Source organism: Centroberyx affinis, unplaced genomic scaffold, assembly GCF_046629955.1.
Source record: "Centroberyx affinis isolate AG114_WGS23_722 - 3 ecotype Tasmania unplaced genomic scaffold, CSIRO-AGI_Caff_v1 ptg006536l_1, whole genome shotgun sequence".
Taxonomy (NCBI): domain Eukaryota; kingdom Metazoa; phylum Chordata; class Actinopteri; order Beryciformes; family Berycidae; genus Centroberyx; species Centroberyx affinis.
The window spans coordinates 59,130-82,287 of NW_027283309.1; the positions used below are offsets into that span (position 1 = coordinate 59,130).

The window sequence follows — 23,158 nt, forward strand, 5'->3', positions numbered from 1 at the left end:
ATATTGTCTTTTCTGTCCTTGCTTGCTCCTTACTTTTCAGATGGAGATTTGACACAATGGATAATATAACAAGCTTTTAAAATACAAAACATTGTTAAAGATTAAACCAGTGGTTTCCAACCTTTTTGGCTTTTGACGTCTTACAAAAAGCAGTGTGTAGTCAGGGTCACATTTCAGATGTCTATGAGTTGTTAACAGCTCCACCAAATAGTGATTTTTCCCTCTAAACCTCACATGGTTTCATTTCAATAAATGTTCAAATGAGCCAATATTTCAGCAAAAATCAAAGATTAGAGAAAAAGTCCAAAAACTGAAAACAGATTTGTGTATCAGAACTTTGTTTTTTCTTCTTTCCTCTCCCATTAATCATCTCACGACCCCTCAGATTTATCTGGTGACCCTTTGGAGGGGCCCGACCCCTAGGTTGGGAACCACTGGACTAAACTAGCTAACTGTATATAAAGTAGTTCAAACTAGCTCCACCTCCAGCAGCTACAACAATAACATGCTGCTTACATACTGATGCTTCAGTATTAATGTCATATATAGTTGTCATATATAATAAAATATCAGTCAGAGGGACCAAACCACTACTTTTACTTTAATACTTAAACTACATTTTGCTGCTAATACTTATGTACTTTTACTTACGTGGGATTTTTCATGCAGGACTTTTACTTGTAATGGAGTATTTTTACATTGCTGTATTGGTACTTTTACTTAAGTAAAGGATCAGAGTACTTCTTCCACCACTGTGTGTGTGTGTGTGTGTGTGTGTGTGTGTGTGTGTGTGTGTGTGCTTTCCTGTGCAGCTCGATCAGGTAGAGCATAGCAGAGTCAGGGGTTCAACTTCCACTGGGGTGATCCACACTTTTAAAGGAGTAGTTCACCCCAAAAATGAAAATTCAGTCATGTTCTACTCCCCACCCATGTCAATTGAAACACGATCACCAAACACACAGCAAGTTAGCCTTCAGCTTTCTCCTAAACTATTGAGGTGAACAGCGCTTTTTTTTTTACAGCTCCAGAAAAAGCATAAAAAGTCCACTGAATTTCTCCAAACAGCTCATGCAGAATAATCCGAGTGCTTTGTAGCCAAACCATTGCACTGTGGATCCAAAAGTCCAACATTTACCTCACATCATCTCCTATTATTCTCTTACAGTGCTTTGGCAGAAAACTCTGTTTGCTACTGCAAGGCGGATGTGCGACCAGAGAATTGTCAGTGAGGAAAATATAGGAGATAGCGAGTTAGATATTGGACTTTTGGACCCACAGTGCAATCAATCTATAAAACACTTGGATTACGCTGCACAAGCTGTGTTTGGAGAAAATCAATATACTTTTTGTGCTTTTTTTTGGAGCTGTAAAAAGATGGGATCGTTTGGGAGAAGGAAATATGGAAGTGTGTGTTTGCTTTTACTATAAACTTCTATGCAGCTTCGACTGACATGGGGGGTGAGTAGAGAGGCACTTTTTATTTAGGGGTGAACTATTCCTTTAAAATGAGCTCATGGCATGTGATAACGTCATACGTGCGTGTGTGTTTGTGTTTGTGCGTTAAATGCCACAACAGGTATTGAGTGTGTGTGTGTGTTTGTTTGTTAAATGCCACGACAGGTATTGAGGTCATCAGTCTGGTATGAGCTTGCAGACTTTGCGTTGCGGACTGCTGGCCTAGATAGCATGTTAGACACTCATAGCATGTGAAAGGCCTTGTCTCAGCCAGTTTGCCTCCGTCTGCAGATCGACGCTGAGAGGTCGCCAGAGGAAGTGTTCGCTCAGATCTGCCAGGCCATGGACTCCTGTTCAACCTTCTGAATTCAACAAACACCACCCCCCCACCCCCCACCCCCCACCCCCCTCCTCCTCCACCCCCACCTCCACCCCTCCTCTGCTGTCCAGGAGGTCCAACTTCTACCTGTGAAGACCTTCACACTCTCTCTCTGCCATATCAGTGAAAGGAGACTCACCCACACACACACACACACACACACACACACATAACCTCACACCTGCATCAGACACATGCTCATTGAACTCCAGTGGTATGCATGTCCCATTCAATGGCAGTCAGTATCAGTGAAACCCACTTCTACTCGTAACACTGGAGAAGCGGCTGGTCGTCACATATAGCTTCATCTACTTGCATTGTCTCTCTCTCTCTTATGTTAACCTCAGTATACGTTGCCAGCTGCCTGGCCAAGGTAGATAACTGAGAAACTGAGAAAATAGCATTGCCTGCTGTGGCTGAGAGCATGTTTCTAGTTGAATGCTGAATCTCTCAGAGTGAAGTGCTCTGCATTCCCCAAGGCACTGAGAGAGGGTTCCTGCCATGCTGGAAAGCAAAATGTCAAAGAAGCGTGTGGGCAAAAAGTATGTGCATGTGTTCATGCTCTCATGCACAGCACGCTTTATATTGTAACAAGCATGCAAGAATTACAATCAAGCTTACTGCCTTTTGTGCATTTAATAAAAAGCATAAGAATTAAGAGTGTTGCATTTATATATGGCTGTTTCCAAGCTTCTCGTACAGGACAATGTTACATTTAAGTGCTTGTTTGAGTCGGATATTTAACATTCAATAAAGCCAGTTCATTTGCTAAATCCAGTATTTTTGAGTGTGTGCTTTGATGTTTTGTGTATCGGAGTCCAGGGAATGATCACAGCTGATCTGACAGCTCCATCTGCTGGTGAGCAGATCACATCAAAGGTCCTGCAGTGAGAGAGAAGGTAACTGAGGCAGTAGGGATTTGGCACTGCATTCAAAATGCACAAAAGGACAGTATCTTCACTCTGGATAAAATTAATGTAGTAGCAGCACATTCATTTTTACTGCAGCGTTAAAACAGGCCTGTCAGTGAATGGCCACCGATGGTCACAGGGGACATAATGCAAGATTAATAATAGTGACTGCGATGTTTCTTTTACAGCACAATTTGAACAAACTGCCAGTCGCACAAAAACTGGACAGTTACTTTGCTCTGGCAGGAAGGGAGAGGTGATAATGTTGCAGTCAGTTTGTTGTCGCTCTTCCAGCATGGTGGTGCATCACTTGCAGCCAAAGGTAAAAAGTGACGCTCCACCAAACAAATTCTTTTTGATGCAGGGAAGGCCTGAACCAAATGAGGTCCATCATGTGGCTGCCTGATTATGGCTAAAATTATAATCCCAATTATGTTGCTACTTCATATTGTGATCACAATTTTAATCAATTATTAGTCTAAATTTGGAGAACAAAATAATTTTACTACACTTTTTGCATCTTATGTCAACATCTTGACTACCTTAAATTACAGAAGATATTCTAAATGAAAGAGATGTTTCAATATTGCAGGAATCTACAATTATAAATTGTGGAAGCTAAAATCACAAAATGTGATTACACACATTTACACACTATAAATTGTGCCCCGGCCCTTGAAGTTTCCCAGAAGAATAAAACAGGAACCACAGGTGTAGAAACACTATTTTCACATACTTTTATTTCCACAGTTCTCCTCTAGCATTGTTTTTTTTTTACATTATTATTTTTTTACATAAGAACAGACTGTTATACACAGATATTGAAGCAGGGCAAAGGGGGTGAGGGAAGGAGACGAAACGAAAACCATACAAAATGGTGTCTACTCAAGCACAACAAAATCTATGTGTATAAAATTGCGTGGGTTGTTCCACTGTGGAGGCAGCAACTACTACCTCAATTCTTCTTTTTAAATAGATTAATAAAAATACAATCTTTTTAATGGACCTTTAAGTGGACTGCAAAAATTAAAGAGGATCTAGAGGCATGATGATTGGGTCAATTTAATGTAGGTCAATGGCGCCACGCAGGAAGGGAGAAGTTGTGGCCAGGTTCAGAGGTGGAAATCCCCAGAAAACAATTTTAAAAAATGGCACACAGCAACTAGCGCTGGCTACTTTTCACCATATACTTGTATACTCAACATGATCAACAACAGCACACATTAGGGGGAAAAACAAACAAACAGAAAAACAAAAACAGTCTTCTACATTTTTCCATACGTTCCCATTCGTCTGCCTTCAAAAACATTTGCTCTCCATGCTGTAGTGCTTCTTAGTCAGAAACTGAACATGTTTAGTGGAGAGAGCAAGGGGGAGGTGAAACATTTAAAAAGGAAACGGAGATGACAGTGTGTGTGTGTGTGTGTGTGTCTGTGTGTGTGAGAGAGAGAGAGGGAGGGGTGTGGTGAAAAGTGAGGGGTAGAGAGCAGCGTTGAGTGACAGTGGTAGGGTAGCCCCATGTTGACATGGCGCACGGTCCGTTAAACACAAACAGGTTTGTCTTCAGAACGTTGTGTGGATCGACAAAGCTCCTGTGATCGATTTCCTACTCTGTCTGTCGCCACCGTCTCGGCGGCAAGTCCCATTGGCCGAAACGCCGCCTAAATTCTTTCGCAGCAGCCCCACTCCCGCTGAGGAAGTCTGACTCATAAATACTCAATCTACGGATACCTAGCTAGGACATTTTTCACTCTTGCATAACACGGAGACCACATACACACATACTAACCACCCATGTGTATCTCAGTTGATGAGTTAAGGTCCGCTACGACACACTGGTCGACCACACGTTTCCGTTAGGTGGCGCTTCACCAGACTGACCGTCACTTTCTCCAGTTTCAAAGCAGCACAGGGAGGTATCGGAGGGCGATGGGAGGAGGGGAACGGGACAAAGACAGCCCTCCTGGAGTCACAGAGCTCGGGAATGTCGGTGTGCCTTCTGTTTTTTTGTTTTTAAAAATAGTGTATCATTTTAAATCAGAGATCCATTGATTAACCCGGCCGAGGTGGAGCGGGGCCCCCCACTCTGAGAAGCCAACATGGCCGCCCTTGCTCGAGTCAGGGAGGCCAGTTACCAGCAGCCCCCCCCCCACCAGCAGCACTGTGGTCTGCTCCGAGGCCCCCGGCTGTCTGCCTGCCTGCTGGCCGGCCTTCCTGCCTGGCGGCGGGTTAAGCGGTTATCTTGGACTTGGAGGATGGAGCCATGCACAGAGTGGCCTGTGGGATATGTGGAGAGAGCCTGGAGCTAGGGGCGCCTCGGACCCTGTCATCTGTTGGCCGGGAAGTAGTTGGGGTCCAGGTAGTTGTAGCCCGTGCTCTGCGGCAGGCAGTAGTCCCTGTCCAGGAAGGTTTCCGACTGGTACACTGGTTCCAGGTGGTGGTTAGGCTTGTGGGTCTCTGTCTTGAACAAGCTGGAAGAAAAAATAAAAGGGAAAATGCCAAGTCAATATTAGAGCTGGGGGCTTGGCGCTCCTTAATGATCCTGCAGTTAAGAAAAGGATTAAATGATAAGAAGTCAGAGAACAGCGCGGTTAAACCCTTTCACATTCAAGTCAATGATACCTCGAGCAAGGTATTGAAAAACGATACCAACTGGCACCATACCAAGTTTTGCTATCTGTACCTTTTTTTAAAAAGGCATCAAAAGATATCATAAAGCTTCAAAATATTGGATTCTTACAATGACAACAAGCTTTTTTATATACGGGTATTTGTGCTGAGGAAATCAACTGAGCATTATCTGATGGCACTTAGAAAAGAGGAGCAGGAGAGTCTCACCAGTCAGAGCAGTTGGAGCAGAAATCGACCGCGTTGTCCTGGGGACAGTCCTGACAGTGCCACCTCACTCCCTGGATGGGCTCCATGCCACACACGTCACACTGCATACAACACACACACACACACACACACACACACACACACACACACACGTTAACCTCAGAACAAAACATTGCTGTAGGCAGGGTGCAAAATCAACAGCCACCAAGCATCAAATGTCAGTAGAACTTGTCGTTGGCGGATGAATCAACAAGACTCACCCGCCACACTGACCGGTAACTGACCTTTTTGTATTCAAATGTATTCAAATGTATTCACCATTTGAATACATTGGTGAGATAGTCTTCAATCTTTGCCTGTTCTTAAACTTTGTCTCATCCGAACGCCGTACACAGCCTCTGACCGTGAGCCAATCAAATCAAGGCAAAACAATGGCTCTGATTCAGATGGCTCCTGATTGGCTGCCTGTTACGCTGCTCCACACAAAGCAGTAGCGTCTAAACTTCTGTTTCTCCGCCGTCTGGATGGTTAACTAGCCTAATATTCGTTAAAACTTAACATTATTCACATGTTGCAAGTCACTTCATGATGAATTACAAACTTGACCCATTGTATAAACGAATGAGTTTTAAACTAAAACTCTTAATCTGCTGTTGTATATTTAGTGAATGTTTCCCACGGTACTTGATTCTATAATGAAATAGCATGAAGATGGGTAAGGTGAAAGGAATAAAAGGTAACATCTTTTTACCCAGTGGCATATCTTAGGACAATTGCCCTTGAACATGGCTGCTCATTTTAACCACTGGAGGGCGAACTGAGCCAGGTTTAGTGAGATAAATATGGCACCGGGACATCAGTGCTCAATGTTGACAATATGACCGGCATCGTTGTATTTCATAACTACATAGTACTAAATGCCAGTTTACAACTAAAAAAAAAAGTGTTTTAGTGTGGAGTTACTCTTTAATTATTTTTGATGGTAAAAAATCTTCCTGGCAGATAAATTCTTTTAGTTTATCAGCCACTGACAGATCAGACAAAACGTTAATTGAGGATACTGGTTGTAGGTAGTGCTGAAACAATTAGTTGATTATAATTTTGATAAACGATTAACCGTTTTAGTCATTTATCAAGTAAAAATAAACATTTTCTGGTTACAGCTTCACAAATGCTAGTATTTGCTTGCGTTTCATATCATTATAAAATGAAGACTTTGGGTTTTTTTGGCTGCTCGTCAGACTAAATAAGCAATTTTAAGACCTCACTTTGACATCACACTTGTAACTTGTAATGGGCATTTGTCATTATTTTTGACATTTTATAGACTAAATAATTAATCAAAAAATTATTAATAGATTAATCAAAAATGAAAGTAATCGTTAGTTGCAGCCCTAGTTGTAGGACAATAAAACACAGAACAGATTTCATGTAATATGGATGCTGACTACATGCGTAGTGAGAATTATATAGTTTTGCATTTAAACATGACGTCAACAAAGAGTGTTTGCAAAAGAATCATCGAGGTAACATCCTGATGCCTCCTGAATCATCTACATGTTCACACAGGCTGTAGCTGTGCTGAACACCATTTCAATATGATGTACATGTAGCCACTTGAACCTCTTCAATCCAATGATTTTGTGGCATTTGTTTTTTATTTCACCAATACACACCATGTGATGTCACTATCCCTCCTGCAGATAAAACAGGGTGAACGCCTGTGTAGAAACCTGACTTAAATGTTTGAGGAAAGGGCCGGTGGCTGTGAACACAGGTATGTCAATGGGGTTATCATATGATTTATTTTGAATGAATATCAATTCACTGTATATGTATGGATGTGTTGAACAGAGGAGCGTAGGGCTTCACCTTGTAGCCTATGTGCTGCACCACAGCGCTCTCCTGGATCTCCCGTAGCTTCTGCTTCTTCAGCCGCTTCAGCTCCAAAAGCTCCTTGTACTCCGGCAAGTGTCTCAACTCCACAGGTACACCCTCCTCATCCTGGGTGGGCACACACACACACACACACACACACACACACACACACACACACACACACACACACGAGAGGGAGAGGAAACAAATGATAAGCATTAGTGCATCCACATACAAAACATCTCTATAGCCCTCTGGGAATCCATTTTGACACAGCTATTCTAGCAATTCTCTAGATGTTTTATAGCCTACAGGAAAACTGCTGCTACAACTATTGATCGGTCTAATTTTAGCCGAGCAAGGGCAATTTATCCATAAACATAATTACATACATAACTTGCCCATAATGAATAAATATATATTCACTCGATCCTATTCATGTTCGTCTATCTACAACTTCAGTGTATTCTTTTTAATCTGCTACAATGCACACTGTGTCTCCCCTTCTGTTTATAATAATATTTCTCCTAGGGGAGGTTTTTCAAAACCTGCTGTTTTCTATTGCTTTTTGTTGTACGTCTTAATTGTGCTGCTGATAAAATAAATACATTTTAAAAACAGAACAATAGGCTTTTTTCTATTTGGGCAGCCAGGTGTTGGAGTTAGTAGACAGACTGTCCTTCAGCTAAAGGACCTGGGTTCGAGCCCATGTGTCCTTCAGCAAAACATTGAATCCCTGCCAGCTCCAGGAATGCTGTTTTGTACCTGGCCCTGACCTCTGACTCCCTTGTGGAGGGGGGCAAATGGAAACACAATTTTCCTACAGAGATCAACGAAGTGTATCACATTAGTATTTGCAACAAATCTCTCAGTCGCACTTCCAAGTCATGACAGTGAATGGCTCTGTGGAGCGCCAGGGCTGAAATTCTGCTAAGCTGCCAACGCGTTTGCCCTCCCCCGTCTCTCATGGCCTCCCGCAAACACAGCCAAAGTAAAGGACAACTTGGTGAAGTGAGAAATTCTTGCGGCCCATGCTGGCAACACCTTTGTGAGTTTGCTCCACACCGGCGGTGTTAGAGGTTTTGTTAACGCGCCGGTGGATCCGGCAGCCTGTGTTCTCAGTAGGGCACAGCGACCTGGTTTTACTTAAAGGTTACTGCCATCAGAGGGAGAGAGAGAAAATGTCAGCGCTTGGATAACGGCGAGCGTGAGGAGTCACACAGTTCAGATGGAAGGAGAGTCGAGGCTGGGTCTGAGCCAGCCCCCCGCCCCCGCCTGTTTAGTCATTTTCAACAGCACACACTGCCCTGATTGAAAAAAAAAAAAAAGTACAAACGTGTATGATCAAGGGCCAACTACTTCGTTTCATCCAAAGGTGTTAAAGGGGAGAGAGGCAGGCTACCACAGGAAAGCGGACATAAGGGACGAGGCAGGGAGTTTTCCCCGGGGAGCAAAGTCACAGTTGCTTACTTCCCCTCGTCTGAAACTGATGCATATGGACTAGATGGGTATAAGACACATACATCCCACAGGCACGTAACAAGCAGCTTTCACCAGCCTTTATCTTATAGGTCACTGCTAACAGAGGGGAAGAAGTTACGACTGTGGACAGTGAGAGGGAGGAGATGTGAGATTGTGATTAGCCGAATTAGGCAGCAAAGAACCACAGCCAGGGATGTGATCAGGGAAATGAAAAAGAAGAGGGGGGAGGGTTTAATTGTATATTAAACAATTGAAAAGTAAATAGTGCTAGTTTTCAGCGCGCCACCTACTCTGTTTTTGAAGCAGACCATCTTAAAGAATCAAACCCAAGTATATTGTACATTCAAAATTTCCAGTTATTCCCAGCATCTACGCTAAAATGATTTCAACATCACACAAACAACAAAAATCAAGAAGACCCAAGGCAACCTGCTTAGGCCTATAAATGATTTAAGTCTCAGACGGGGTGAATCTTGAAGTGCATGACATCCACATTTAACACCATGAAACACTGAAAACACTCTGTCTGTCTCTCCCTTGAACACACACAGCTCCCTTTGAATGTCTCTCCACAGTTATTTCAAGCCTGACCGCCACTGCAAGTGGCTTGCTTGGGTGTGCACAACATTACGGAGCACTAAGGCAAACAAGTTGTGGGAGCAAGATACCGATTCTAGAGTGACACTGTGCTGATTACGCTTTAATTTATAGCTAGAAAATTTGAGCAAGGACATAAACTATTGTTTCTCGCTGCAACACACTTACAATGAGCTGAAAATAGCTGCTCGTTTATAGCCGAAAAAGCTCCAGTCAATACCATCAATACTAGTCAAGTAGCCGGAGCAAGTCGTTTTTGGCCCGGTCTTTGGCTTCTCTCCCTGCAGAGAGCCTGCAGTGTCTCCGGCTGAGGCAACGCAACAATTAACAAACCTCTCCACATAGCTTCAGCTGCTAATGTTAAATTAACTGTATGAACGTTAAGACAAGGAAATAAACTGTGTTCAAACCAGGACTGCCGAAAACCAGAATGTCTTGAAAGTTGGCCCAGTCATTTCCCTGTTTTGGTTTTCCTGCCACTCAAAACAGAGAGAGAGAGGGGGAATACGGGATCTGATTGGTCGATTGCTGGACAACTTTGCCCCCAAAACATGACCACCTACACCAAAACCAAAACACACAGAAGAAAATGGAGAAAAAAGGAAGCAAGAGAGCTGCCGACGTTTTTGTGGCCTTAAACAGTTAAGTGTATTGAGAAGGAAGGTTCACTACTGCCTGTTGACACACAGAGACAGAAAACAGAAAATGAGAGAGAGAGAGGGGTTTGACTTGTGGCTGACCGATTCATCAGCAGAGGGGTCCTGCACGCTGCTGTAATATGCCGCGCGCTCGTCCTCTTCCTCCATGTAGACCGGAGGCTCGTAGGAGGTCAGGAAAGTCGACGGCCGGTACAGGTGCTTGTTAAGGTGGTGCTGCCGCTTATTGGACGCCTGGGTAACAAAAAACACACCGGTGATGTTACCAAAGCAGCCATGCATCATAAACCAAGATTTGTTTTGATGGGATTAGTAACTGGGTACGGTTAATGGATTGGTGAAGGGGTAATGGTTACCTTTTTAGTGTACATGCACATGTTGGGTGTTCTTCCAGGCACAGGGATACCAGCTTTTGTCAGTTTGATGAAGTACTTTTGAACCCTACTGGCAACCTGGAATGTTTTAACAGGAAAATGGTAGCGTTAATGATTTCCAACAGAGAAACAGCAGCGTGAAGTAATTGAGGTCACACGCATGTATCATCCAGATACTTGCGGGATGCAATCAACACACAAGTGATGCCACCAGTCTGTCGATACCTTTTAGCAGTGCAACATGATTCATTCCATTTAACAGTGTGTTTTGATAGTGAAGACTGCCAGATTTGCAAAAGTCCACGTGGTTAACATCATGACAGGCTGATAAAAATATAAAATAGATGTTTACATTTGGTGAGATAGCCTTGTTTTTCATTTTATCTCACCTGCAAAATCTATACATTTTCTTTGCTTTGTTTTATCATTTTTATATTTGCAAATAAATCAATTAATCCGAACCAAGCAAGGAATAAGTGTGTACCACACTGGCATGTTTTCCTGGTTAGTCCTGCCGCTCTAATGTGCATCAATATATGAAAGTCACCTGTTTTGCTGTTCTGTTGCCGAGCTCATCAGCAATCTTCTGCCATCTTTTGGACTCTACTTCCTCAGGAGGGAACTTAAGGAGAAGTTGCTCCAGTTTTTTCTATAAAAGACACACAAAACACCAGGTGAAAACCCTGTTGGGAAAATACAGATTTCTTCACTGCATGACTGCTAATACTCTCCACTGATACATCAATGTGGAATGTATATATGAAGCTTTCGTTCCAAAACAACACATCCACAATTTAAACAGGTTGGTAGCACAAATTTTTTTAAAAGTATGCAATATCAGCTTTTGTTTGACAAAATAAAGATTTTAAAGATTGAATTCGGTATATTTTATAGATTGTTAATGACGATTTTTTTAACATCAAAATGAGAAATGGTGTTTTGAAATTAAACTTTTCATATGTAGACTGGAAATATGTTGGCAGTATCAACAAGAAACTCCTGTATATTCACTGTGCTTGGTGAGCAAACTGATCATGATAAAACATAGTGCATCCTCTTCCAGCCTTGCTACTCACCTGTTCCTCCACAGTCCACAGCTGGTTAAATGTGTCAGGCTTGCTCGAATGACATAACCTCCCCCTGATCATCTGTCAGGAAGACACGAGTGACAGACATGTTAAAAGACTGACAAGATACAAAAATAATGGGCACTCCTCCATTTGAAGAGATCGCCGCATATGAACTGCCTGGTGCACTGAATCTGTCAGTTCGACAGAGAATGCCGGGCTGTCAGATGTGACTGGAGATGTGTCATTGTGGGAAGATGGGGAAAAACAGCAACTCTTTTGACTGACAAACAAAATCCCTTTAGAATTCAGAGAGCGTAGTCTGGGAGAATGCAAATGCGCTTGCAAAATAAAAACGGGGGAAACGAAAAAGAAATAATCAAGGAGTTGTTTGCTCGGTGCTAAGTCCTTGGAGCCGTCTAATCTCCAGGATCAATTAAAGTGAAACCTTACTGCCCATACAATGAGGGAAGACACACACACACAAGCACGCGCACACACACACACACACATATAACAAAGGCCAAGAATAAGTGGCAATCAGGAGTGGGAGGGGTGGACTCCTCATGTTTCCATAGATACCATCTTTTGTGCTCACATGTGCTGCATGCTTAACTCTGCCAGTAGGAGTGAGAATGGGGGAGGTGGGGTTGGAGGAGGCCGGGCGCAGTAAAAAACGGCAATAACCTGATGATATGTAGGGCACCTTGCAGGAAACCGGTGACTCACCAGCTACAGTTAGGAGAGCATGTAGCTGCACCAGCACCTGGTTAATCCACTAATGATACACTGGGAGACAATTGTTTTCTTGCCGTTGTGATGACAGAAGTGGCTTATGTGTGCTGTAGAGATTATTTGAGCAGAGAGTAGAGGCGTTACCTGTGATTGCCTGCCGTTCTCAGGGGCGTCACTAGTGGGCAGAGAGGAGTACATGGTGGAGGGTTCGCCTTCCTTCTTCGGTTCCACAGGACTTTTTGGTCGAGCAGGCAAACCTGAGGGGAGGGAATGAGCAGAATTAGCATTTTTGAATTATTTTAAAAGAATCTAAAATGTCAAAGAATCTCCCTGGACTCTATCTTGATGAAAAATTGCAGGAGCTACAAGATAAAGACAAATAACTTCTTTAGATTACAAATAAGATTTCTTTATTTCTACATGCCCTTGTCGAAGATCAGCTTCAGCCGCCTGGTTTTGCGTTTCTTGTCACAGAACTCCCTCTCAAAGTCGCCCAGGCCTGAGGTGTATTGCTCCCACGCAATGTCAGGCAGCTGGACGACTCGCTGGGGGCAGGGCAGGCCCAGATTCACCTGAGGGTCAGCAGAGTCAGGGGTCAGAATCTGTCAATAAGTGACCTTATGACCTCCGTTAACCTTACTGCGGTAAGGTCAGAGAGGCGAGGGCAGGAGAGAAACAAACACTACTTTGGCAAATTCAGAGACTTGTTATTATGCATTTTGTGTTATTTGGATTTTGCCAGCTTTTTGTTTATGTTTTAAATAACTTTATTCCTTGTTTTTATGCCTTTTTGCAAAGCACTTTGTGCTTTTCTTTTAGAGCCCTGCTCTGAAGTCCAGTTACTGCTTAATACAATTAAGATGGCCAGGCATTACTATTTGTATTTTATAGGTTTGGCCCCCAGTTATATCACTGATGTCTTAACCCCTTATGAGCCGGAGCGCAACTTTAGATCCATGAGTAGCGGCTTTCTGGTCATTCCTTTATCTTGATTTAAGACCAGGGGTGGGCAATTGTGCCGAATATGCAGGTTTTCATTCCAACCAAAGACACCCGTCATTTTCATTATTTTGTGTGCACAATTTCATAATTTGTGCAAACAAATTAATTAACACATGCCCACAAGTTAATAAAAAAAGTGGGGATGAGTTATCAAGGCATTACCTACTGACAAGACTTGCCATGCAACACATTAGTAAGACACAACTGATGACTGACATATTGAGAGCTAGTGGGCTCTACTACCATCAATATGCAAGCTTGAGGGATGTTACAGAGTATTGGTCAACAGGCAACACCAAGTCTCAGAAAGGGGTTGGTGCAGTGGCACTGGCTCTATATATTAACTTATTACGTGCGCACATCGTATGTCTAAACACACACTTTTTAATGCAAATTGTGAGCATTATTTATATATCATGTGCACACAATAGCATGTTGTGCGTGCAAGTTAATACTTCGTTATCACCAAATAAATTTTTCCCCACCAGGACAGGCGCTCCTGGGCTCCACACTCTGTGGTGTATCAAGGAGAAGAGTCTGTATTTTTGTTACCCGTTTCTGCAGCTGCTCCACAAAGCTGATGGGGTCAGTGAGTGCCTCTCTCTGGTCGAGCGCCAGAGTCTCCAGGTCCATGATGGCCTGCGTGCGCTGGGCCTCAAGCACCCCAATGGTCTGCAGCAGTCTCTGATAACTGACACAGAGGGGAGCGAGGTTAGACACGACTGGAAGGAAGGGACCGCTTACATTATTTAACCTGACACTTGCCATGCAGCAGCGCATCAAACTTTTAGACCCCGGACCATGCATAATTCAACTGTGGCGCTGATGAAGAGGTGTGCTGCCATCTGTTTCACCTATTTTCTGAGGAATGTGTTCAGGGCGTTAGTGAGGCTGAAGGGAAATTATCACAAGCCACCAGACGAACGCTGGTAAAGTTTGGCTGTTCTGGAAAGCTTATCAAGTCTACAAGCCACTTTGGCAAATGCCTAACTCACTCTGAGGTGCTTTTCTATTGGAGAAAAACAATTACCTCATGTATTTGTCAAAGTGTAACCCACCAGGCACAGTGGCTGGTAAATAATAAGTTAGTTGCCCTGGTAAGAGAAAATACATTAAAACATTTGGCCTGATCAATAAATGTGCACATCCACAGTCAGATTTCATAGCAAATATCAAAAGCATTGCGTGACAAACACTCGGGCTTTGCAGTGTTTAAGGAGACTTCAGTGCTGGAGAAGCCTGACCTTTCCACTCACACCCTCAGGGGCAATAGAGGAACTGCAAACTGAGCTCTGAATGACTAAGTGTGGTATTGACTCAGAAGCCTTACAGTGCGAGCTGCGGTGGAGGAATCAACAGGAACATTACGGCGTTCCTTCATAGCCTGGTCTCTATAACCTCATGCAGGTGCTCAGTGAGGCGGAGTGGATCAATCTCCCTTAACAGGACATGAATGAAAATCAATGCACAGGACACAATTCATTCAGTAGCTGCCAGTGTTTCTAAAATTCTACACGATGAAGCCAAACGTTCAAGCAAGTCAACTGTGTTTAACCTCATATCCCTTCATCAGCATTCAGACACGTCCCTTTACACTGTGTGAGGGCCTGCTGACCTTGTACCATGTGTCATTATGTACTGTATTACTACACGCATTTGCTGTTTTGCTGAATGATTCTGATTCAAATGTCTGATCTCTGCCGCAACAAATAGAAACTGAAACTTGCAGACTCTCTCAGATTAATAGATGATCTGTACATTAATCTGTCCTAGGGATATAAGGACTTGGCTTTGCTTCTCAGCACTCTGGCATCCCTCCAGGTGTCCAGGGACATGCCTGGTGTTCCATTGCCACCTACTGGGCCCAAGGTCCACTGCCAAACACCGGTGCCAAATGAAAAGATAGCCAGTAGAAGAGAGTTGCTATGTCAAAGCCATAAAGGTGCTTGCTTTTTGAAAGCTTAAAGTGATTGAGCCAGAGGGAAATGTGTTGAAATCCATAACGCTGTAATACACAAACATAAGCCGTCATCTACACACATCATCAATGAAGTCAGTGTCAATTCACCATATTCAACAACCTAAAATGCCCAGTCATGCTTCCGTAAAAATGACTCCTCACTGCATTGATTTGAGCCTTCAAAAATCCTCTTACTCAGCACAACCAAACCTTGGCATGGCACAAAAACTTCAACTGATCAAATTACCAGGCAATATGAGAGTAGTGAAATCCTATTCTAAAGCAATTCTCCCAAATCAGAACCTCTCACTAATACTGGCATCTAACGGATGACAAAGAGGTCTCAACTGAGGACGTCTCCAAGCCCCAGAAGCCCCCGCTCCCCCTCCTGTGAAGATGCTACACGGATCAGCTGACCGGCCACAGCACAGTTAGCAGAGCCTGACTGAGCGCAACATGGGACAACCTGTCCACTAGCATAAGGATACACACCCAATCCTATGTGACAAGTCCTCACAAAGCTATGAACATAACCTGACACTGAGAAATCCACTAACATGTCTTATGGTTTACTTCTAATCAAGGAATAGAGGAGAGAACAGAGGCAATCATCAAAGACGTTTTATCATCCAATCTCCTAGGGTTTCAGAAATCCAAAAATTGGCAGCTAATTCACACAAACACAGCACCAGATTGAAGGTGGAAATGAAATGTTTAACAAGATGTAAAACCCCATTATCAACTGAGACCGTGGCTATATTTACATGCACACCAATATTCCCTTAATAACTGAGATAATTATGTTTATGGGTTGGTGCAGGTAAATGGCGTGTGATGATGATTTTTCATTGTATTTAGGCCTACATTCAATCTTGTTCTAGCTGTGGTGGGCCACCACCGCTAAATTAATCTTAAAAGAAACCTTAATGTGATATTTGTGATATTCCGATATTGAGGCATGTAAACATTATATGGCATTTTGAGTTGTTTTTCCTTCACCAGCGCAAGCTTGGTTTCCATGATCATACAGACCAAATAATAAGGAATATCCAGAATACTGTCTGCACGCAAACACAGTCAATAATGTGTTGGCCACAATAAAATTCATCCTCTGTGTATTAAACACTGACAAATGAGTAAACTGAAAAACAAATCTTGACCCTCGATAGAATTCTGCACTTGCAAAATATCAAAATATGCTTAGTACATACAAATCCTCATCAACTCAACAGCACCTCCAGTTTATTCAAAGCCGCAGACCATAACTAACGCAATGATCACAGAATAAACTGATCAGTACGTGTGTTCAAAGACAGAGCTACATCAACAGAAGGAGAAGAGACAACAGAGAACAGTATCCCTGGGGGGGGGGGGCGGCTCCCACATACTCTTTGTTGTGTTTAAGAGCCAGGTGGTCGGACTCAAAGTAATACACGTCTGGTTCCTCCTCCTCCTCCTCCTCCTCCTCTGCAGTCTGGCTGCGTGTTGGCTCCTTGCTGGTCCCGGCCTCTTCGCCCTCCACAGCCCCACTGTCCACACAACCTGCCCGGTCCCCAGGAGCCACAGAGGCCCGCTCCTCACTGGAGGGGCCCACAGTGTCCGAGGGAGCGGGCTCCTCCAGCATGGGGCAGTCCTCCTCCACCACCACCTCCCCTTCTTCCCTCAGGGGACCATTGTCTCTAGGAGGGGAGCTGGGCTTGGGGGAGGAGGTTTTGCCACCAGTGGCAGCCCTCCTGGGTGAAGTCCGCAGGGTGTATCTGTGTTCGTGGGGCTCTGTGAAAGAAGGGGGTGTGCCGGATACTGAGGGATTGCATCCTGGCTCTGTGGGGGAAGGGGTTGGTGCTAGTGGGGGTGTGGTTTCTCCTGAGTTGCTGTTGTTGTTGTTGTTGATTGGGCTATTGTTCACGTTAGTGGCGGTGGAGGAGGAGGAGGTGGAGGCAGTAGCTTCCTGAACCGGTGTGGGCGGCCGGCCGTTGGCACTGCTCTCACCCTCTGTCACTTGCTCCTCGTGGGCCAGACACACAGACTCGCCCACCACATCCACCTCTGCCTCCTCCACCTCCTGCTCCTTGGCCACTATCAACTCAGGGACAGGATCCTCTGGAACAGCCTCCGATGTCGGCGCAGGTGAGACCGGCGATTCCCCTGAGCCACTGACCTCCGTCTGCCCAGGGACAGAGTTTCTACAAGGCACAATGGGGTCAGGGGATGAGGGAGCCCCCGCCTGGCTACCGTTGAGCAGCGAAGGGCAGTTGGTGGCAGAGGTGGGACTTGCGCTAGGCTCTCCAGTGAGCGTGCTAGGTTCCTTATCCTCTGTTTTAGTCTCTCCAAGTCCGTTAGAGGCCTTGTGAGCGTTTGGGGGCTCGGCTGCCCCGTAGCACTCCACATGACCATCCTCTGCCTCACCCTCCTTCACCTCACCTTCCTCTTTACCGAGGACAGGTGAGGCGGGGGCTGTGTTAGCAGAGTTTTGGCTGGGCAAATCTTCACTGCTGCTGTCCTTGCTGGGCTCTGGGACAGAGACGGGACTTTCAGATTTCAGAGGCTGAGGGTCCTCCTCAGGTCCCTGAGACTCTCCAGAACGAGAGCACCGCTTGGCCCTTTTGATTTGAGGAGAGGCATCCCGCGCCCCTTTCCCTCTCTCACAGTTCTCGGACTTCTCTGGACCAATGTCCTTTTCTGAACAGGACATGCCCCGCTTTCTGGAGCTGGTCCATTGCTCCCCCTCGGCTGAAGATGCCTTACAGTCAGCTACCTTTCCCTGCAATGAGGCCTGCTGCTGGCTGTCCTGCTGGCTGTCCTGCTTTGTATCCTGCTTGGTGTCCTGCTTTGCGTCCTGCTTCGTATCCTGCTTCGTGTCCTGCTTGGCGTCCTGTTTCTTCTTGGGCGAGCGGGCCCTGGGCAGCGGAGACACAGAGGTCTCCTCTGGCTGGGCAATGCTGCGGTTCCTGAGGGTTCGACCACAAAAGTTCTCATCCAATCCATTGAGCCCCACTGATGACCTTGTGACGCGCGAGGAACGAGACGCGGCCATACTACGGCGGGTGCCTACAGTCTCCTCATCCTGGTGCTCTCTCCTCTGCGGCAGAATGTGGGCACCTGTAAAACACACACAGAGACACACTTTATTAGGCAATACATGTCCAATACATGTTTCCCTGTACAGCTCAATGGGCAGACCATGGCACTAATATTGCCAGGGTTAGGGGTCTGATTCCCACTGAGGCCAACCAAGCTAAAAATGTCTGCAGCTAAGGTACTCTAAGGCGCTTTGGATAAAAGCATCCACCAAAAAGCTTATGTTAAGTACTGCTTGGGTCATTTCTCAGCGCGCACCCAAGGGGTATTGATTTCTCATGTCATTGTAGCTAAGCAACACCTTCTGTCCACAGGCAAAACTAGAGGTCTCATCCCAGGCCTGTACAAAGGAAATACATTTAGAGGTGTGAGATGTTACATAGACGGAAGATAGAACGGGATACAATAGGGTCAACTCTTTCATCTAGCATAAAAGCTAGTTCAAAGAATCTCTTCGGACACTTCAAATGTCAGCACAGCTTTGAGGCTCAGCTGTATGTGCTTCGTAATTGAAGAGACAAAGGTGACTAGAGTGCAATGTGCATTTTAACTGACAAAAACCCAAGAGACAAAATACCTTTTCCAGCCCTGTAGATAATAAAATGAGAGGGGGATGACCATGTTCTCTAAATCAAAATGGCCTGATCTAACTCTGACCTGCAGGTGATTTTCAGAAATGTGCACTACCTGCCTCACAACCAAAAATAGCCAAATAAACTGTGTCATTCTGTGTACAGAATATGCATGTATGCGAGCAGGGACAGTTATTTTGTGCCTGCAAAGAATACCAGTTATTCTTTCGTGCAAAGAAAAAATATGGTTTACTGATTACCGACACATCACACAGTAGGCTGTTTATCTCTGTATAACAGGTGTGCCAATGGACCAACAGCCTGCTATCCTTCTGCAACTTATCAGAATGTAACAAAATTGAAATACTCGTACAACAAGAAACTTACAGGCTTACAGTGTGAGCAACTATATAGGCTTAGGACATGATGGTTAACTTCCTGATGCATTTTAAAGCACAACAAATCTCCCCAGACTTGTTCTGTGTGTTGCGGAGGTATCCTGTAGATAGAGTGTATTGTGTATTGCTGTGCACAGTATCAACACTATGTATTAGAACAGGAATCTTGGCTTACAGTGTGAACTGCCATGTAGGCTTAGGTCCAGCATTGCAAATTAACACCAGCAATCAGCAAAATGCTGGTAAAGTTTTTCCCTGGCTGAGAAGTTAGTGTATTCTACCAGCCACTCTGGCAAGTAGCCAATCATTATTTGGAGGTCTTATTATATTCTGAATAATCTCTTTGGCAGATAAAACAGTGAAAGTACCTGGTAAAATTTGAGATTGTGGCTGGTGGACAGGAAAGTTATTTTCCTGCCTTGCTTAGGACATAACGATTAACTTCCTGGCATGTTCTCAGTCGCAAAAAAAAACCCTCCCCCAAACATGTTCTGTGGGCCGCTGAAGTATCCCGTAGATAACAAGAGGTCATGGCTTCATCTCATAAATCTGACAACAGAGGACAATAAAATCGAGCAGGTATTAAAGTGACATTCAGGGGGAGAATGATCTCACTGTTGTCCTTTCACAGGAGATGAGACACGGCAGCCCATTGTAGAGGACAGAAATTATAGCATCAATTAGCACCGTGAACGCAGTGCCCATTTACATGAATTCCTGCTACCTCAATCTGTGAGCCTACCTCTGCCAAAGCTGATTTAAAAGCTCTCAGTTGCCTTTCCTGGAGCGAGCCTCCCTTTTCCTACATTGTGCTACCACAGCTACAGCAAAGCCAGAGGCTACACTAGCAACGAATACATTTTGATAATATTCCTAGTGGGAGCTAAGATAATAGTCACCTGGAACAGGCACTACCACATGCACATATTACTCACACTCCACTAAAGACTCAAGCTGAGAAAGCTAATGTGATTTGACCATGCATAAAATAAGGGAGAGAAAGAAAAACAGAAAGGGGGGGACAGGGGGCAGGTTATTCAGACTGAGCACTCATCCTTAGACTCAACACGACAAAACTAATTAGGCCTACTCATCTGAGGTGCTCTCAAAAACTAGAAACCTAATCACCACTTGACCATTCAGAAAAGTATCAGGGTTACAGTTAAGATGAATAACCTTATAAGAACCTGAGGTTTGTATACAGTGGTCTAGAATTTGGTCAAATATACTCTCAGTCACTTCCTTGTCACAATAATTACCATGTGGGTGGCATAGCTGGCAGTGCCTAATAATTTTCAAACAGCAGCCTGTATGACTGGCTGTTAAGAGGGGGTGACAATTATTTTCCAAATTTGACTATCTCAGTTCAAGCTCCTCCTGACGGTGGCAGGGCTAATAAACAGCCAACTGATTTGAAATTACTGGGGTCTCCTTGGCTAGTCTGTGAAACATACATTACAGCATTGGTTCCCAAACCTTTTCATACCATGAATCCCAAATAGATGTGCTTTAGACCACAGACCTTCATTTGATAAAGGATTTGTCCCACATCAAGATTTCTGTTGTCTGTCTCTACTCTAGGTATAACAATATAACAGTAATATAATATATACACATATAGTATATATAATATAATGGTGGACAGAGTAGAGATTCTGACATTATCTCACTGTGCTAACTTCTAATGAATGAAATAACAGTGAAATTACACTATCCCTTACTTTGTTGGGGACATCCTAGCAAACTGGTTCAGGAATTCCTGCAAGGACCTCTCTCTGTTCGAGTACTATTGCATTACAGCACGTTAATGAAAGTCTTCACATTATATGTTGCATGACAGTCACTTGTTCTGGTCTACTTGTGTCGCAACTGAGCCTGGCATATTGGTTGAGAAGGACGTACCATGCTGACAGGCAGGCAAACCGTAAACACAAACTTTTAAAGCCCAAAATGCAATGTGTCAAACCCAACATATATGTTATGAATCAATGCAGCTAACTGGGTACAACCTACAAGATATGACAGAAAGTAATTCTCAATCAAGCAACTTCCTGTTCTCTAAAGCGCGTGTTTAGTTGTGAACTATGTTAACACGTGCTGGTTACAGTAACATTAGCCCATCTGACTGTCACTAATTTTCTCAACATGAATGAAAGACAGTTTACCCAGAGATTTGGAACCGTTAGCTGTACGCAGAAGTAAATACACACCCAACAACCAAAGTATGTAGGCTATTGTTGCGGACTGGGAAAGCAAAGTGGCAAACTAGCTAAGCTAACGTCCGTAATGGATCTGTCCGTGATCTTAGGTTGAGAAAAATATGTTACCCAACGAATGATAAACAAACAAGCTGTGAAGTATCTTTACCGTCGCGCTGGACTAATCATATCCGCTGCTGACCTGTAGTAAAATACTTCCACAAGGCCCGAAGGCAACACAAAATCCACGAAGTTGTGTTGATAAACATACCGATGAGTAACGCTCAAATCCCAACCGTCTAGCTAACCAGCTGCCGCGAGCCCAACGCCGACAAAGTTGGAGGCACGGGGATGCAGTCAAACTAACTAGACTAGCGTAGATAGTGTTGCAACTGCACGTGCCACTTGCTAAGTTAACGTTACTTTGCAGCAGGTGAACCTCAAAAGTTAACTATTAAACTCCAGCGAGATTGGGGAAAACAACCCTAATGTGCACATAAGCTGGTGAGCAAGCTAAACGTTAGCATGGACCAACTTCCATCCGAACATTACTTGACCTAGCTTGTTGGTTAGCGAGCTAACGTTAGCAAACTAGCTAACTTAGCTGAATGGCTAAATATAAAACGTTAACGAGACACCAAGCTGCAGACTGTTGCACCCACGAAATTCAAGTAATAACTTACACGCATTGCTTCTAACGACATAACGTAAGAGTACACTGACGCGTTAGCTAGCTAGTTTTCTGTTTGTCAGTGAACGACTAGTTAGCCAAGTTGGCTAGCTTAGCTTGTCCATGTTGGCTAGTTTGCTTGTTAACTGCATCGAGTAGAAAAGAATCGTGGCGATCTGCGATGTATCACATTTAGTTAACATTATAATGTCAGTTAGTAACGTTAGAATTCAAGCTAGCTAGCTAGACCACTGATACAAATGGTACATCTAACAATATTTGATTATATGGAGAGCGAGTGAATAGCAACTAACGGTACGCCGACGTTTATATTTGAAGTGTTGCGTACAGAAACAAGTAGCATGGTTAGCAACTAAGCAGTAGACAGGTAGCTAGTTAGCTGCTACAGCTAGCCGCAGAAGGCTAATGTTAGCTAGCCCGCTAGCTGATTGTTCGGCGCACAACTTTGCCGATGCATTTGCGTACTGCGAATATGCCGGTCATAGTCTTTTTTGGTGAGCAAATAAACTCAAGTTTTATCATTGGCTGTATTATACACACCAAACTAGACGTTCACTGTTAAAATGGCTTTTGAAGCTCAAGAATTACACATACCTCACTTCCGTAAATTTGCTGCTCATTCGGCAGCAGCCATGTTTTCAATCCAGTCAACTAGTCGGGGTGTGTGAGCCGATTCAGCCGCGCTCATCAAAATGCAACACTGTACAGTACATTTTTGCCCCTGTCAAGAGTGCAATGTGTCAGAGACTGGTCGATGTCATCTCATTTAGGTGATGATGAGAGTACATAGCACTTTTTAAGATGGGTAGCACACAGTGTAATAGGTGTTTCTTAATTTGACCCCTTGTTTATCATCTTACAACCATTCATGACATACCAAAATAAGC

General features: G+C 44.0%; 2 protein-coding genes across 4 annotated transcripts in view; one reads left to right on the top strand and one right to left on the bottom strand.

Moving 5' to 3' along the window:
- Positions 1-2,565, top strand: part of LOC139638766 (adenylate kinase isoenzyme 5-like) — a gene marked incomplete at its 5' end in the record, with an annotated part of 52,103 nt that extends 49,538 nt beyond the window's left edge. Inside the window, one exon of the mRNA XM_071512793.1 lies at positions 1,747-2,565. Coding sequence (XP_071368894.1) covers positions 1,747-1,821 — 75 coding nt within the window. The remainder of the gene's footprint in view (positions 1-1,746) is intronic.
- A 914-nt stretch (positions 2,566-3,479) lies between these two features.
- On the bottom strand, positions 3,480-22,936 carry LOC139638767 (ZZ-type zinc finger-containing protein 3-like). 3 transcript variants are annotated; one of them, XM_071512794.1, is made up of 12 exons: positions 22,866-22,936; positions 16,723-18,433; positions 13,927-14,065; positions 12,797-12,944; positions 12,517-12,629; positions 11,647-11,718; positions 11,118-11,219; positions 10,553-10,648; positions 10,281-10,430; positions 7,456-7,587; positions 5,584-5,684; positions 3,480-5,216 (listed from the first exon to the last, which is right to left on the bottom strand). In XM_071512794.1, exons 2-12 carry the CDS (start codon positions 18,366-18,368, stop codon positions 5,072-5,074), a joined length of 2,844 nt encoding a protein of 947 aa, XP_071368895.1. In that variant the 5' UTR covers positions 18,369-18,433; positions 22,866-22,936; the 3' UTR covers positions 3,480-5,071. The 3 variants fall into 3 exon arrangements, with proteins under 3 accessions (XP_071368895.1, XP_071368896.1, XP_071368897.1); XM_071512795.1 differs by lacking the exon at positions 22,866-22,936 and having other exon boundaries at positions 16,723-18,149; positions 18,204-18,425; XM_071512796.1 differs by lacking the exons at positions 16,723-18,433; positions 22,866-22,936 and adding an exon at positions 14,405-14,621.
- Between the last annotated feature and the right edge of the window lie 222 nt (positions 22,937-23,158).

Coding starts and splice junctions, on each gene's coding strand:
- LOC139638767 (XM_071512794.1), bottom strand. CDS start 18,368: ATGGCCGCGTCTCGTTCCTCGCGCGTCACAAGGTCATCAGTGGGGCTC. Junction 11,220..11,646: donor TGTGGACTGTGGAGGAACAG/GTGAGTAGCAAG, acceptor TGTCTTTTATAG/AAAAAACTGGAGCAACTTCT. Junction 10,649..11,117: donor GCAACAGAACAGCAAAACAG/GTGACTTTCATA, acceptor AAAACATTCCAG/GTTGCCAGTAGGGTTCAAAA.